Raw genomic sequence first — 17,220 nt, 5'->3', positions numbered from 1 at the left:
TTTCTGCTGTGCCCCAGGGAATCCATGTTTGCAGCACACAGATGATTTCTCTCTGCTTTGCCAGTTTTAGGACCCATCAGATGGGCCATAACCTCTCACCTATGCTGTCTCCTGGCAGCATTGCTCCTTTCCTGTCAAGCAGGGCCTGCTTCTTTTATACGGCCAAGCAGATGTCTGGCTGCTTGAAGAGAATGTGCAGCGCGCGTCATGGCTGCACCTGCTCACACTTGCTTTGGGAATACCCCAGGATGGGCTCGTTTATGATGTGAACTCCACAGGCAGCATCTCAGTAAAAGGAAAAGCTTGCAAATCTGAAGGAAGAAATAATCCAAGGGAGTCTCTGCCAATGTGATTGGCACTGTTTTGCTGTGACTGGGTTCTTTTAACACTTATCACCATTCCATCACATAAAAATCATGTTACAAAATAAGTAATGGTGGAATGATACCTCAGAATCCACAGGAGATAAAAATGTCTTGATCAGACAGGTAGTATACAAACTCCTAGTTACAGCTGTTTGCTTGCTAGTTTTAAAATATAACTCATAGTTCAAAGTTTTTCAGTTTAAAATCTTAAGCAAGTAAAGTTCAAAGAATCACAAGGCAGAGGTGGTTAGTTATTGCTGCTGCTGAAGCCAATGGGTCTTTGCCCATTTTTCTTTGTATTGTATTTATTCTATTAGGTGGGGATCTGTCCCCTGTATGCTGCTGTTTGGGCATGGACAGTGTTTAAGTGAAGGCAAGACATTTTCTCCACTTACATTATGTATAATAACCCCTAAGAAAGACTCTCAGAAGCTGAGTGAAATAAAATTGGTGAGATTACTCCTGATTTTCCCTGACTTTGCACTTCAGATCTCTCATCCTATCTGGGGACAGAGATGTGGAACGCTGAACCAGAAGAAATCTCCCTCTTCTCCTCTTTCCTCCTTTAAAATAGTATGGGATAAGATCAATACATAAGATACGGATGCAAGTGACTTCAAACAAATTGGGTGAACAACTTTAACAGGTTTTCCTGTGCTTTCCTCCTTCAGCCCTTCTGTAACAAAACAGCAGTAGTCATAAAAGACAGAACTACTTGGAATTTTTTTTTGTTTCTTTTTTTTTTTCCTTCCAAACATGCAATCTGATGACCTTCTGAATATCTATTCTAATTTATCTAAATATCCAAACCAAAACCACACATGATGCAAAGTGCCCCAAATAACTCATGGACAGACCTGAAATCTTTATCCAAAAATATATATTACCATCTAATGACAACTTCATGTTGTTATAGTATCGCATCATAGAGGAAATTTTCAAAATGACATCCTGTTACCGCACAAGATGATAACAGAGTATCCCTACAGCACATGTGGACTCTGGGAGACTCCCTTGCTACAATTAAATTGCCTCTTTTGGATGACAGTGCTATATGGCACCTTGGCAATGCTTCTGCTGGGATCTGCTACCACATTTTGTCAGAATGCTGAGTCTCCAGAGAACCCCAGGTTGGCCTGCTGATGATATCCTGTATGGGATGATACCTTCCACTAGCTCCATCATGGGGAAGGGATAGAAAAGAACCTGTGTGTGAAATGAAGGCTGTGTATCTTTTACCTGTAGATGGCAACTAGAAGAGAGGCAGGAAATACATTTCTGGTGTTTCATTCTCCATTTCCTTGTGTGTTTAGAGCAAAGCAGAGAACTCTTTGTGGGAATGCCCCTTGCAGGGACTCCTGCTCCTGTTAAAAGGAAAAAGTCCACTAAACTCATTGGGAAGCTGACACATGAAGGTAAGATATGCAAAACTGCACATGTAAGAATTGTTTGGATTTCAACCTGAATTTCGGCCTTTAAAATTCCACACCTTGTCTGACTGAACTCCCAAAGCAAGAACATGCAGTGAACATACCAGGAGGCAGAGCCACAAATTTTACAGAAGCCCAGCCTTCAACCACATCACATTTTCTATCTTACAGCTGAAAAGCACTGCACACACTCAGGTCAAAAGCAGACCCAGATTGCACTCTGTAAACTTTATTCTCCTGCAGCATTAATTTAGATGCACAGCAGTGTAAATGGACAGAAAACATTATCTTTTACAGGTGTCAATATTACAGTGTCTAGATATATTCTATGTTGTTCTCTCTCTTATAACCTTTGTCTCATACTTGTTTTCTCTCTGTGTGAGAGAGTTTCTTTGATTCCAGCACTCATTAGCTGAAAAAGACAAAGTGTCTCAGAGAAGTTAATAGAGCAGGAAGAATATAACCTGGAACATTTTTCTGTCTACAGAGTATGTGTGTATTGGGTAGGGTAACTTTTAAATAACTGTGATGTCCTTACCTTTTCTTTACTTTTGACAGCATGAGGAAGGATTTAGAGGCTTGTTAAAGTAGTCATTTGAGGCAGTAAGAAGAAATCCTACTGCACTGACTGAGACTTCAGATGTGGGAGACACCCATCTAGTTCCACCCCTATGCAACATCTCTCTGCAGATTTGCCTTGATTGCAATCCAGAGTAAATCTCAAACACCTATATCCAAACTGTCATCAATGTAAAAATTTGGTGCATAGATCATTTCCTAAAATCTTAATTTAGAAGATAATTTGTGTGCTTTGAAGTGACTGCTGATGCTAGGAAGCAATAGACAAAAGACATGGACCAGAGTACTTCCTAAAGTGCCCCACTGTTTATGTTTTGTAGCTATGCCACAAGAGACGTCCAAGCTGAACCTGGGGAAGAAGATCAGCATCCCCAGAGATGTGATGCTAGAAGAGCTTTCTCTCCTCACTAACAAAGGATCCAAGATGTTCAAATTACGTCAGCTGAGAGTGGAGAAGTTCATTTATGAGAATAACCCTGATGCCTTCGCTGACAATTCTGTGGTAAGTTGAAGATTAAGACTAAGATGCTACTCCATACTCTCAGGGAAAACAGGAATGGAGTGTGCTCAAGCTCTCTTCTGTTTTAATGTGTGTGGGTGAGGGCTAGGGAAGGTCTGCTAGCAAAGAGGTGAAGGAAGAAAACAAAATTACATAAATACACTAATTTTATTTCCTTTTGGCAGCACCATTAGTTTCCTCTGGCAAATATTTGGTATCACACATACAGAAGCATGACAAAATTCAATTCTGAGTGATGAAGGAAGGCTGCATGTTTGGCAGGTGTTCAGACCTCAGGGCAGGGTTAATTGGTTTTGTACCCATTCCATTTCTTCTTTGCCTGATGGCAATGATCCATCCAGATCTGACTTCAGCTCCAGTAGGTGCAGTTCTATTTTTAGTCTAGGATACTTTTATGCTTTCTGCTGGACTGAGTCCTCTGCTAATATCTGCAAGTTCCACAAGTGAAACCTCTAACCTGACTCTGAAATATTTTCAGTTTCTAGAAGCCTAGTTTGTTTTCTTCTAAAACATTTTCCTTTCAGATATGGTATATAAATGTATATACCATATATATGTATATAATGTATATACCATTTATATATGTATATAAATACAGATATTCTTTTTCTTTTCCCTTTCCTATGCATTAGTACTGTTATCTAAACTTCTTCCTACAGCTAGTTGCAGGTGTAAAGTCTTTTGAAGACACCTAAACTTTTACAAACTAAATTTTCTATTCACACGATTGTCAGAATTCAGTGAAACAAATAGAAAATGTTTAAGGTTCGTATGTATTTTGATGCACCACCTCATCTTCTGTTCTTTAAAGTTGGTTTGCTGACATTTTATCCCTTTATGGCATCTATTTTCTAGTACATGGAAACCTAAGGAAAACAATAAAAGTTAAGCTGAAGAAAATGCTTTGCCAAACAAAACCACACTATCTTTTAGCACTCTGATGTTTTCAAAAGCAGCAATAAGAAAATATCTGTGTCATTTCACTTTTAAAAACTACAACTTAAAAATCAGAATGTAGAAAGATGCCAAAAAAAAATTTACAACAGTAGGATTACAGATGAAGGATGACAGACCAGAGATACAGCAAGCATATCTCGTGATGTTAAACTTTGGGCAGTTTCTTCATCTCTTTGTGCTTTAGGTAGTTCATTTCTTCAGTGAATTATATCCTAGAAAGAATGTGAGAATGACTGGTATGTCGAACTTCGGACTCCACAGATGAATATCCTAGAGAAATGCATGCTGGTTTTATAAATACTCAGCAATCTCAGAGCTCCTGAAACATATGAGGACCAAGTATGTGAGAATCTCCTGCAGTGAGAACTGAGAAAATAATAAGTTGATGGAATACAAAGGCTGAAGTGAAATGTCTCAAAAATTTGAGGGCATCACTAAAGAATGTCCAATCAGAACAATCCAAAACAAAAAAGTTGTGACAAACTGACTCAAGACTGGACCTGCACAATCACTCCATAACTAACATTACAAATGCTAGTCATGCTGATGACAATTGCTTCTCTCTTGTTAGCTGCTTTTCCTATTCATCTGTGCCTGACTATCACTCCATACTCTTTCTATAGTGAATCTCTCTTTTGTAAGAGCACATCTGCTCCCACGACCTTTTAGCATAACTGTTGAGATCCTGTGCCATGGAGAAATGTAGTTGGGGCTTAGAAAATACTCTAAAAAGCCTAGGATTTTCTTTATGGCTTTGCTGTAGCTGGCATTCTGCTTAAAATCCTCGATGATCCACTTAAAAGTCTTCCCTCCACATCCATGGTACAACAAAACTCCATTGTTCAGTGCAGGAAGAATTCGGTCTGCTCTGCAGCCCTCGCTTGGGGTCAGTTTAGCAAGGTCAAAACAGAATTGTTACCGTTCTCTGGGTGCTCGCTGGTTGCACCCACTGCCTTTGCGGGTTACAATTCTCACCACCGCAGGCAGCACGAGTGAGCAGCTTTGCTGCAGTCAGACCATTAAGAAAAGCTGAGCAATCGCAGCAACTGAGTCATTGTCTCGGAGAGCTGGGTGCTCTTGAGCAGGTAAAGGCAACAGATCTGCAGCCTTTTATCTTCCAAACCATCAGGACAGCTCCTCACCTAAGCACCAAATAACTTTCATCAAAAAGCCCTTTTGATTGCAGTATCTGATTAGATTTCTTTTCTTTTCCTTTCTTGCTCCTCTGTCTGCTCAAAGGCAGATGCAGAAAAGAAAGCTTAAACAAAAGATAACTCTGTGAGGAAGATAATGGCACAGTAAGAAGTCCTACTGCTACACTCAGTTACTTCCCCCTCCCAATTAACTTCCATGTCCTTTGCTCCCCATCCCAAAAAAGTACTTTTGTCTTAGGCTGTGGGACAGAGCAGGAATTTGAAGGTGATGGTGTGTTTCCTGCTTTTATATAATAGATTTCTTAACTGTCTTGTCTTAAAATATTCTCAAGACACACTTAAGAAAGCAGGGCAAGGCAGGTCTGGGATGGAGTATGGATTGCTTCTTTCCTACAAAAGAAGTTTACCAGCAAGATAATGTAATGTAAAAACACACAAAGAGAAAGGTTATTAAAAATAAATCCAAACCATATAAGGGGTTCCAGAATAGCCTGTGCTGTAGCCATAAACCTTCCACACAAGGGAGAAGATCTCAGCAGTCATGTGTCATTGAGCCACCCTTCTGCTTCTCTCCTCCTCCTTTTCCTTCAGCCAAAAATCCACACTGGACAATCAGATCACTCTCCTCACTTGTAGCAGAGGAAACAAATACATTGTGTGTACATGAATGTCAGACAGTTCCATGCAGAAGTGAAAACCTGTCACTCTGTCACTGCTGCAGCTCTACCCATCCACTTACATGTTAATGGTAGCTAAACCCCCAGGACTGACCATTCCCAACAGGAGGAAAATGAAGTGCACTACCTACTGTGGAGCTGTTTTCAATACTGTGTCTCTCTTTGCTGGCAAATATACAGTACAAGGGGAAGTTTTTGAGGCAGGGGTGAGTTTGACACCCATATCCTGCCAAACAGAGAATTTGGGCAACATCCTCCTTGTTTGGTGCTGTGCTGGAAAAGCTGGGTTCTTCTGAACCCTGTCAGATGTAGGATTTCTTCTCCTCACCCCAGGCTGTACCACCCACAGGAACTGTGATTCTCTCCATGTCTCCAAGGATGTTTTCAATTGCATTGTAGAGCTGCAAGATATAATTTATTACTGACTAAAGGCCATGATGAAATCCTATCTTGCTATGTGCTCTATTACTGTATCATCTGGCCAACTAGAGAATGAGGGAAATCACTACATTCATTTTTTAACAGTGAAACTGAAGCATGGGGTAGATTAATGAGTCACCCAAAATCACAGACAGGGTCTCAGTCTTGTCTTGGGTCTCCTAAATCCCACTTCACTGTTCAGCAGTTAACAGATCAGCAGTTCACAGACCTTTCCTTCATAATGCTAAAACTTGTTTGGCCTCAAACACTTTAAGATCATGTGAAACAATATTTCTTAGCCCTCCAGTCTCACTCATTACTGCCTTAACTCCTTTTGAGATCCCACCTCTGCTTTCGAACCTGTGTTTAAGACCTTGCTGTCATCAAGTGGAAGCTTTCTAGCACCTTGCTGCCAGGCATTAAGGGGAAGCTGAAAACAAAGCCATAGTTATGTGTCTTGGGTGTTGCCATTACTCTGTCTTTCTTCCAGTAAGAATCCTTAAATATAGTCCTTCTGCTAGTTGAAACCTGTGGCTTGATTTGGGTTACATGTAGGACACCTTCCTTTTTCCCCCTCCCTTCTATGTTTTATTATCAGATCTTAAATTAAGACGATTAGGAAAGTGAAATAACCAATATCTAAACAGACAATTATGAGCAGTAGTACCTCAAAAACCACACTGACCCACAACTAAAATCCCCACCTTGGTGCTTTCTTACACTCATCCATAAGTTTAAATAAATGCAGCTTCCAATCCTGGTAAAGCTTGTATGAAAACAAACTGAAATGTGTTGGCAATTTCTGCTGGACTTCAGGTTAAGAGGTCTCTTTTAAGCTGATGCCAACTGTGAAACAAAATCTGAGAAGTCAAAAGAATTGGATTACTGCTCTTCTGGATAATGGCAGGAGTTACTCAGTACTCTATTTGGTGCTGGACAAGAACTCAGAGCAGGCAGAAATAGCAGGAAGAAAATGGAAGTGATTATGTTACAAACCAAAAGCGATGCTTCACAGCAGACAGCAGTACACAACCAACCTGCCCCAGAGATCTTACATGATAAATAACCAGGCATGATACAGTGTCTGAAGGAAAGCAACCATGGAGAAACAAAGATGTTATCATGCAGCTGCTTGATTTATTACAGGAGCGTGCACTGATGGCTCTGTATGCTCCTTAATGTACTTAGATGAATGTCAATCAAGATCAGTGGGGATAAGATTAAAGGGGAAATGTTAGGGAAATAATTTTTTCTAGGAGTTCTGTTCTGCATGGAATGTTAAACCTCTTGAACAAACATTACAGGATAATTGCAGGCTAAGATACAAGTCTCAGGTTATGACCTAGGTGGAACAAGCCAGGTGAGATTGTAGCTTCTTTAACAAAATAAGCCTTGCTGCACTGGAGCTGGATTGGTGTACGAGACATAGAGGTCCCACCATACTCAAAGCTGTGTAAGAATGAACATGGAGTCTGATGCATTCTTATTCAAGAAGTGACTGGTGTGGAAAAAGCAGAGTAACATGAAAAAAAAGAGCCTTTTATATTCCATAGCAATTTGTTGGAGCACTGTGAGAAAACTCTGGACTGAAATTCTGAAACACAATTTCTTTCATCCACAAAGAAAATGTGGCAAAGATGATATAAAATATACAAATAAGATATATCTAATTTTGGGTAGCATTAGATAAAAATTCCTATTATTTAGATGGGTAAATTCAGGCACAGAGGCAAAAGAATATTCTGCCTAAGATTAAACAGCAAGTCAGAAATGGACCTGGAAATAGAAAGCAGAAGCTCAACTTGCTGTGCCTCTTGGGGTAACAAGTTTTAAAAAAATAGTGTAAGATGTTTCAAGAGCTTCTTATTTTCATCCTTTCTTAAAAAGTGAGTCATAGGTTTAAGGCTATGCAGTTCCATATGAAGGACTGAGGCCCACGCTTGGATAAAAACAGCAGGCACTCTATGAGACTCTCCAAGTGTCTGAATTTTAAATCTCCCATCCCACCATTAAGGAGCACTTGAGTGGCTGCCACAGAGACAGCACAGTTCAGTAACTTCAGAAGTGTTAGTAACTACATAGGCATCAAACATTTGGGGAGCTCTTTATCAGGAGGTGGAAATAGAAACACATTTGGTGGCCTCAATCATTTTCTTTAGGGCACAGCAAGGAGCTGAAGGGAGCACACAGTGTCTCTCCTGGGGACTGCTGCAGTGACGTCAGGGCCTTGGGATACATAGAGATCTCAGCTCCATTAGTTGGATCATCTTTCATTATCTAGTTTTTATTAGGCACATGCTCTAGGGAATTCAGAATTTGTCCATCTAAGCACTCAGCCTGCAGGAGCAGGCGCTTGCTAGCACTAAGGACTTCAAAGACACGAGCCCAATTTGTTTAGCCAACCCAGGGGACTCATCACGTGAACTTGAAACAAGTGTTCTCTTATTAGAGTGGATTTAGGGATGCCCAGGGACTGATAATACTCACTACCTCCAACAATGCACAGACAGAGGAGCTGTGTGATCTGTCCCCTGACCCAACAGAAGGTTGTCAGCCATCTCAGTTGGCATTCCTGGACTACATGGTCCATCAATACTAACTGAGAGGCTGGTTTTATGGTGTGAATATGCGTATATGTAAAAGCTCCATATGCTGTTAGCAGTGGCCCAAGGCATGCATTCTCCTCAGTGTGAGCCCCAAAACTCTAACCAGAGGTGTGCTGTAAGTACTGGAAACAAAGCTGTACCCATGCAGCTTTGACTATGTTGAGACTCCTGCTTGAGGCTGTCATTCCTGAGCTCCACTGTCTTGGCAAATCTTTCAAAAAGATTAATTTCCCTTTGCCTCATGTTAAATTGAGCTAAGACAAACAATTGGAGTGGCCAAAACTAAAGGAAATTATATTTTTGTTCTAGCAGGTGGGTAGATTGGGGTATTGCAGGGACTGAATGAAGCTGTCTACTTTAGTAGATCAGATGTTTTCTCAGCAGGCCCATGAAGAATCATGGACTAGCTTAAGGCAAATCAAACTAATTTAATTTGCAGCTAAATAAGATTTAGGAGTGGCTTTCCTGATAGAGACCTTCTGTTCCAGAGAAACTTCATTCCTACTTAGTGATAACACTGCAATTTAAAATAACACCAGATGACAATGATGCCCCTCCCTAGTCACATCAAATACCGCAGTGAGCAGAAACAAACCAGCCCATTTTACTGCAGCTCATGTTATGCTGATGCTTTGTGACTTTTTCTTCTGTTGAAGGAGAGGCATGTAAGTAACCACAGGAAAGGAAAAATAAACATTTAATTCTCAGAAAGGGCACACAGCATGGGTGAAACTTGAAAGAAAACAGATGCAAATTCTGTTCTGAAAGTAGTGCGCAAATCAGCAGAAACATTACCCTCGCATATATATTAACATTTTGAAAATAACCTCATTCTGACCCCTAGCCCTCAAAATGCCCTTTTTCAGTTTGCCTTTTTACAGTTACATAGCTGCCACGCATAATTGAGCAGATTGCCCTGTTAGCTCCTGTGTACAGTTTAATGCTCACAATCCTCTCCCCTCTCAGTGCTTCCTGACATTCACGGGAACATTATCTCCTCTGTTCCTAAAAAGGGAATTCCCTGCAGCTAGGAGAAGGACAGACAGTCCCTAAAGGCCCTGGGGGCACCAGCTCTGCCACTTCAGCCTGCAGCTGGCTGCCTGCCTGGGTTGCAGCCTGGTGACCTGCTGTGAAACCCTGGACACTGTTGTGGGAGACACAGGGAGCAGAGGGTTAGCTAATTCTGCCTTGAGCCTTGTGGGGTTTTCACTTCTTGACTATTTTTAGCTGACTGAACAGCTGGCCTTGGAAGCCTGTTTACAGCCTGGAAAGCTTCTTTTTGCTAAACAGTGCTAGGTGTAAGAGCCCTGAGAAAGCCTTAACCCTTTGAGAACCATCTCTGAGGCTGCCTGAGATTAATTTATACAGGTAGAATTGCAGCATAAGGAACCACAGATTCATTCAATGTCATTCATGTGTATTTGTTGCCTCTTTGTGCATCTAACAGCCAATCTCCTAGTCCAACAGAAAAGGCTATATGCGATATATAAGGTTATATGTGATATATACACAGATTACTTTGTATGGGATGTACTACACAAGAGATACCTTTTCAAGTCTGATAAGAGTTGAGTTTTGAAGTCACTTATGACCAATATGTAAAATATTTTTCTGAACATACTATATCAGTTTCTATTTCACACAAGCATTTATTAAAGTTTCTGCGTGCAAAGACAGGATATTGTGTCAAAATGTACACCACAAGGTCTATAAATCCTGCATGGATTGTTTGCTCTTTTACTACATACTGCAGAAATTGTGCCTTCTTGCCTGGACAAGGGAAAGTGAATGGTCTGAAAAATAAGACCAACTTAATTTTACTGATGGATACACTTTTCTTTTTTTTTTCTTTTTTCTTTTTTCTTTTTTTCACCCTGTTGCTGGTTAGATTTGGTTTGCTAATTCAGATACTGCTACAAACAAAATTCTTCCTTTTTGTCATTTACCCCTTGTAGTCTCCAAGAAGTATTTTCTGTTTTCCCAGGCTGCTATCTCTTCACTTTTTCTCATCATGTAAATACTCCTCCCCAGGAAGACCTTCGTATATACAGACAACAGGCAAAAAGGCAGACATCTCCCTGGCTTTTATGTTGTCACAGATACCCTGCTGTTCTGGTGGCTGGTAACAATTCCCACACTGCAATCCAGCTGAGGTTATGTTAACTTTGACACTTCCTTTTTCTTGCCCAGCCTGCTTTCCCACAGGTTAGCCAATGTTATCTCTGTTTGGACTTTTACTTGCTCTGGCAAAAGCTAAATTTCCTTTCCCCTCCTCTTTTATTTCATAGTCATCATTGTTGGGGACAAAAACACCCTGATCACATGAAATGACTATGAGGTGTGTGTGCTTCCATTGCCACGTCTGCTGTTCCACATCAGCTGCTGTACTGAAAAAAGGGAATAACCCACATGAAGTTCTGCCACTGGCTTTGTAACAGAGACACAGAACCGGCCAGATCGCAGAGACTCAGCAGTTCACATTGTGGGAGCCAACCCTGCAAACACGAATAGACCATATCCTGTAACAGGGATTCAACCGCTCTCTGTTCTCCTCCCCTAGGATCACTTTCAGAAGTTCATCCCACCAGGAGGGCATTATGGGGAAGATGCTCAGGGCTATGCCCAGGGGCGGATGGTAGGAGGAGTGCCGGCTGGGCAGCACGGCTACGGCTCGGGCTCGGGCTCGGGCTCGCAGCAGCATCCCGGGGTCCCTCCTAGGCCGGGCAGCAGAGGAGGCGCTAGAGACGGTGAAGGGGAGCACGCAGGGAAATCATCTGGAAGTGCTGGAGAAGGAGGTGATGGTACTGACAAAGGCAAGTATTTCTCTGCAAGAACAAGAAACTAAAGCTATCAGACCACATGCCAAGCTACTTTTAAGGGCAAATTAATCTAACAACTGGATTCTTCCAAACAAAATTCCCATGTAAAGTCTAGAAGAGCTAAATTGCTTTTAGCTTGATGGTTTGGGTTGTATGCTTCTGTGTTGCTCAGCCACAGGCAGGAGGCAGAAATACCTTCCTTGACTGGACCACAGAAATTACAGGAAACTTACCTGCTGAGCTGCTGAGGCTGAGACAGCAGTAGGCCAGTACAGCTATGCCATGCCTTCCTTTCAAGGGTTTCACACTGACCACTACTGGAGACAGTGGTATTAACTCTTTAGATCGGAAGTCAGATCTGAGTATCAGACTTGAATATCCGAGCCATGATTTCAAATCAAAACTCCTACCTAAACGAAGAACACTTTGTGGATAATCTTCAGAAAGGAACAGCAATATTTCTAAAAGTTATCTGGTAACCACCACTGGGCCACTGAGGCAATATCTTTGTGAGTAAAAGTAGTTTTAATTCAATTTAGTCTTTGCCTAATTTTATCTTCTGTTTATTTTGGTCAGAAATCTCTAGAAACAAATGCCTAGTACAAGAATCAGCAGATGAAATCATCAGTCCCTATAGGTTTTTACAAAGAAATCAAATTTGCTTGGGAACCAGTAATAACTGCCTTGAGTATCCAAACAAATGACTTGTAAAATCCAAGTTTTTTCATTTACATTCTGGAATAATGTGCATTTTATATCAAAATCAGCTTTTACATTTCCTGTGAAAAAGCAATCTGTATAGACTCTTATAGTCTTCTTATAGGAGATTTTTCTTCATTGTTATCCTGCGTGTGCAGGGAGAAGGAGGATTAATATCATCCTATAACTTTCTCTGCAGAGACAGATGACAGCTGCTTTTATGTTTCAACCCTAGCAATCAATTTGCTGGTAAACTGCTTAGTTAAAATACTTCACAAAGAAAGAGGGGAGTAGCTGGTGATTTTTTTTTGTTTGTTTTTTGGTGGTTTTTTAAAATGAAAATGAGATTCTTGTAAATGACTGCAATTCCCTGAAAACAGGAAACCCCAAGACTTGGCATGGCTTGAAATAAGCAAGATAAATAAAGGAGGAGTGATAAAGAAGAAAGATTCAGATAATAGTGTTAATTCTTTGCCACCTGCTTCATAAGGATTTGTTTCTACACAATATCTATCACCTGAAAGTTCCAGAATGTCTCTCTCCATTAACCTATTATTCTCATGTGTCGTAATCAAACTAAGCAGATGTCATTGTTCAGCAGTTTTAAGGTTTATGAAGGATGAAAACATAATAAGTCAGCTACATATCAACACAAAACTTATGCTTTTGCCAGCAAGGTGGTATTATACACAGCTGGGGGAAGGGAAGGGAAGGGAAGGGAAGGGAAGGGAAGGGAAGGGAAGGGAAGGGAAGGGAAGGGAAGGGAAGGGAAGGGAAGGGAAGGGAAATGCAGAATGAAATCCCTTGTCTAAACTCATTTGCTTAATGGAGAAGCTAGAAGCTAATCTAAAACTTCTAGCAATCAAGTGTCTGACTTTACAACAAAGTGCAGCTCTAGTCACTGATAGGATTTTAACTTCCAGTGAGATAGGACATAATATTTGCAAATTGCTTTTAGCCACCCTGAGGTGATTGAGCCAGACTTGTCTCTAACATTCCAGTTCAGAAGCGTAAAAAGATGAATGTCTGTTCATGTAATCACAAAGGAAATGCCATGTCATGTCTGCTATGATGTGACAGAAAATGAAGTAAATTAAGAAATTATATAGCATCTTTCCTCACATAAAGATCCCCCCTGTTAGTGGAAGAGATGATGAGGTGAGGTCTTTGGTTCTTTCTATATGAGCAAACAAAAAGAAGAATGAAAAGCTAGCTTTCAAATAAATGCTTTAATGCAAATTTCTGGATGAGTGGCTCTTAGACTGTGGTACTGTCTGCTTTTGTGGATAAGGACAGAAGTGGTTTATGATTGTTTTTTTAAAATAGAAATCTAACCATAAAAGCTTGCATTGATGTAGGGTTTACAGAATCTGGAAACAAAGCTGGTGCCTCAACTTCAGTTTAGCAGAATACAGAAGCACAATGCAGTTAGAGTGCCATCTAACTAGACTGCTTTACCTTCCTCTGTTTACAGATGGAAAGTCAGGAGGCAAAAAAGTTACTATATTTAAAACTTATATTTCCCCTTGGGAACGAGCAATGGGTATCAGTCCTGAGGACAAAAGTCAGTTCTGCACGGACTTACTGTCATACAGCCCCAAACCTGATTTTCCCCATTACAAGTCTTTTAACCGGTAAGTCTTCTTAGACATTCCATGCAGTTTATTTAGCAAGAGAAAACACAGTAATGCCTGACCGTAGCCCTCCTGTCTTCAGCACTGTAAAGAAGTTTTAGTTGCATGTCATTTTGCTTAGCACAGTGTCCAGTGGATGACTGGAAGACTACAAAGACAAAATGCATTAAGAGCTAGAGATTTTAATTCAGATTATGCACAGAAAACCTATGCAGTTGTATAAGGGGACTTTAATCCTGTTTGCCTTTCTTTCTCTCCCTATTTGACCAGAAGATGAAGCTTGCCACTGTTTTTTACTGCAACCCTTTGAAATTCAGGAGGTCAGGAAAAATACTTACGATCAGCAGTCAGATACTTCACAGCATTTCATATACAAATCAAGATGTTGCTGCTGTTTCTGATAAGCACTGAAAGTTTTACAAATATTTCTAGGGCAGCAACAATTTTTTGTTAACCTCTCTGCATAATTTTGCCACCCACCTCCATAGCCTCAAGACATCAGTACCAAGGGCAAACTCACATCCCACTCATTTCTGCAATAATGCAGCCTCTGCCTGCTACATTTCAAGAATACTAACAGGTGTGAAAGGTGTATGGTTTGATGGAGATTGATGCAACAAGGGTGAAGTGCACAGCAGCATATGTGTGTGTTTACATAAATTTTAGTACATAGGCAATGGATACATCTATGTTCTCATGAAGGATTTGTTGGCCAGTCAACTGCAACAGTAGCAAAATTTAGAATCTTGCTAACTTTGACTATTTATTTTATAAATCCTGTTGTTCATCTATGCTGTGTTTGCTAACTCCATGTATTCCCCCATGCCAGGACTGCCATGCCTTATGGGGGTTATGAAAAAGCAGCCAAACGGATGACCTTCAAAGTGCCTCAGTTTGACATCTGCCCTTTGCTCCCTGAATCTCTCATGATATATAATCAAAATTTCAGCAAAAGACCCTCCTTCAACAGAACCCCAATACCTTGGATGCCTTCAGGAGACTTCTCAGAGTACCAGACTGCAGTCAACGTGCCAATAAGTGGTGAAACAGAAGAGCTGTAAATCCACAATGCCAAGACCCTCCTTTTTTTCTCAGCCCTTTCTATTTGCAAGTTGATAGTAAGGAGCAGAACAGTGCAACTCTAGTTCTGTCAGCTCTTCCTTTCTTTTGCCTGTAGCCAAGAAAATTCCTTAGCAGGTTATAAACTTCTCTTCACTGTATTGCTAATCTGAATCAGACACAGTTTGAGGAAAAGGAGCTTTTTATTCACCAGCACATAAAAGGCCAAGACTAAGGAAGTGTTTTTATGTTAAGCAATGCTACATGCTGCCTGTCTGATTGATAATAAACCTGTTTTGTCATATATTAACAAAAAAATAAAGCACCTAGATGAAGAACAGCTTTTGTAGTTTCTCCTTAAATACTGCTGCTGAAAGAATTTGGGGATTAGCCATAACAAAAGTTTCAATCTCACAATGACGCTATTAGCCTGGGAAAAAAGATCAGGGACTGACAGTGATGGTCATAAGATTTATATACATCCAGGTGCTTGGAAAAATAATGCCAGAGTGATGGGGAAGAATGATGAATTTGAGAGGAAATTAGAACAATATCAGAGATGAAATAGCAAGTCAGCCTGTCAGCAAAACAAACAGCTTAAAGCTGTTTCACTGTCACTTAAGATTCCCCCCTTTTTTTTTCTTTTTTAAACAGAGATCATAAAGTTAATAGGTTGGGAAGCAACAGAGGCACACCCAAGTAAGATGGCTTGCCCATAGTTACAGAGCAAGAAAACAAATAACAGAGCTAATTTGACACCTACCACAGTGCATTACTTATTCAAATACACACCATCAAACCATCAAAGTCTATTCCATTTCTTGCAGCGGTTTCAGCAATGTCACACAAATAGGAAGAAAGGCAGGCACTGAAAAACCTACACTACAGAACTGCTTGGAGACTGGTTTGGAATTTTGTTCTGGTGCCTCAACATTTCATTCTGTAAGCAGGGCTGAACAGCTTATTCATGGGGACAGCTTCCACTGAAGTGTTTTTAATTTAGGAGTTTTTCTCCTTGTCTAGAAATTCCTGCAGCCATGTATTGGATTTTTATTCTGTTGGGATAGTTATGTGGTTTGGTTTATTACATGCCTCTGTAAGGGTACTGACAGGACTACTGTGAGATCTCTTTAAAATTATGCTAAAATTAACAAGCTGCAAAAGTAATTAATGAGTAGTTTCCTAACCTTTCTGCTGCAATGGTTAAAGAACATTTATTATACACCCTATTAAATTATTAAGAAGTATCCATAACTCAGTTCTGTGAGTAAACTTAAAAATATTAAGGTGCTACTTTGATCTGAAGAACATTTCAGCAAAAATGAAAAAGCTGTGTTTGAGCTCTGTTTGGAGATAAGGCTGCTGATTTCCAATATTTTAAATAAATCTAGCTTTTAAATTGCATTGTAATTAAGGAGGATGGATTTGTTTTCCAGTTCAAAAGTACTTTAATACAAGAATCCAGTCCACAATGACAAGGCTAGAAATTCAGAAGGGTAGAGGAAATTTCAGAGAAAACAAGATGACATTAAGCAAAATATTCTCACACTAAATAAGCCATTTATTGCCTCCTTTTTTCTGACACAGATTTTAGCCTACTGCAATACAGAATTACATTATTTTTTTAAAAAGTGAAAAAAGGTAAATATGTCAGGAATAGCAGAAACAGGACAGTTTGGTAGCCATATATCACAATCTATTTTCAGCAGCAGGTATTCCAGGTCATGGGCCAGTTAAGGAATGTCAGCTGCCCCAGACAACCACAGCACAGATCTCAAGTTCACCCAGGAGACAAGAGTGTAGGCCAGCACCTCTACAACATCACTCTCACAAGGGACCACAGGATTGGGCCTGAGCTTAAAAGAGATTTCTGGGCCACAGGTGGGGTGAAGGTCCCAGATCAGATTAGTCAGGCCTAGGAAGGGCTGCACACAGGGTGCACACAGGACAACAACAGCAAAATGGAAATTCCAGTGGAATCACAACAACCACATGAGTTCTACTGTATCATAGAAAAAAAGACTGAATAAAATAAGGCCTTAAAGACAGAGACAGGTAAGGAATCCATGGAGAAATAGCAGAGTGCTCTCTGGTGGCACAGTCTCACAGCTCCCAGGTACAAGGAAAGCAGCATGATCCCGCAGGGAGCTAAAGGGCTGGGCATGTACCCAGAGCTCTCCCGTTCACAATACTGTTGGATAAGGGCTTTTGTCAACACACTCCATTAACACAAACTCTAAATGGGAATACAAGTTGCAATGCCCTTGGAATTAGTACTGTATCACTGCAAAACATTATTAA

At 40.5% G+C, this 17,220-nt stretch overlaps 1 protein-coding gene across 1 annotated transcript; it reads left to right on the top strand.

The window, feature by feature from the left end:
• The first annotated feature begins 1,704 nt into the window (after positions 1-1,704).
• On the top strand, positions 1,705-15,119 carry MYOZ1 (myozenin 1). The gene is made up of 5 exons (XM_033066499.1): positions 1,705-1,780; positions 2,695-2,876; positions 11,269-11,521; positions 13,701-13,860; positions 14,690-15,119. Exons 1-5 carry the CDS (start codon positions 1,705-1,707, stop codon positions 14,919-14,921), a joined length of 903 nt encoding a protein of 300 aa, XP_032922390.1. The 3' UTR covers positions 14,922-15,119.
• Positions 15,120-17,220: the final 2,101 nt, after the last annotated feature.

This window comes from Catharus ustulatus, chromosome 8 (assembly GCF_009819885.2).
Source record: "Catharus ustulatus isolate bCatUst1 chromosome 8, bCatUst1.pri.v2, whole genome shotgun sequence".
Classification (NCBI taxonomy): domain Eukaryota; kingdom Metazoa; phylum Chordata; class Aves; order Passeriformes; family Turdidae; genus Catharus; species Catharus ustulatus.
The sequence above is the reverse complement of the archived record's forward strand: the minus strand, read 5'-3'. Positions and strand labels throughout refer to the sequence as shown.

Excerpts from the sequence above, each read along its gene's own strand:
- MYOZ1 (XM_033066499.1), top strand. The coding sequence starts at position 1,705 with ATGCCCCTTGCAGGGACTCCTGCTCCTGTTAAAAGGAAAAAGTCCACT. Across the intron at positions 1,781-2,694 it reads TGGGAAGCTGACACATGAAG|CTATGCCACAAGAGACGTCC; the intron begins GTAAGATATGCA and ends TATGTTTTGTAG. Across the intron at positions 13,861-14,689 it reads CATTACAAGTCTTTTAACCG|GACTGCCATGCCTTATGGGG; the intron begins GTAAGTCTTCTT and ends CCCCCATGCCAG.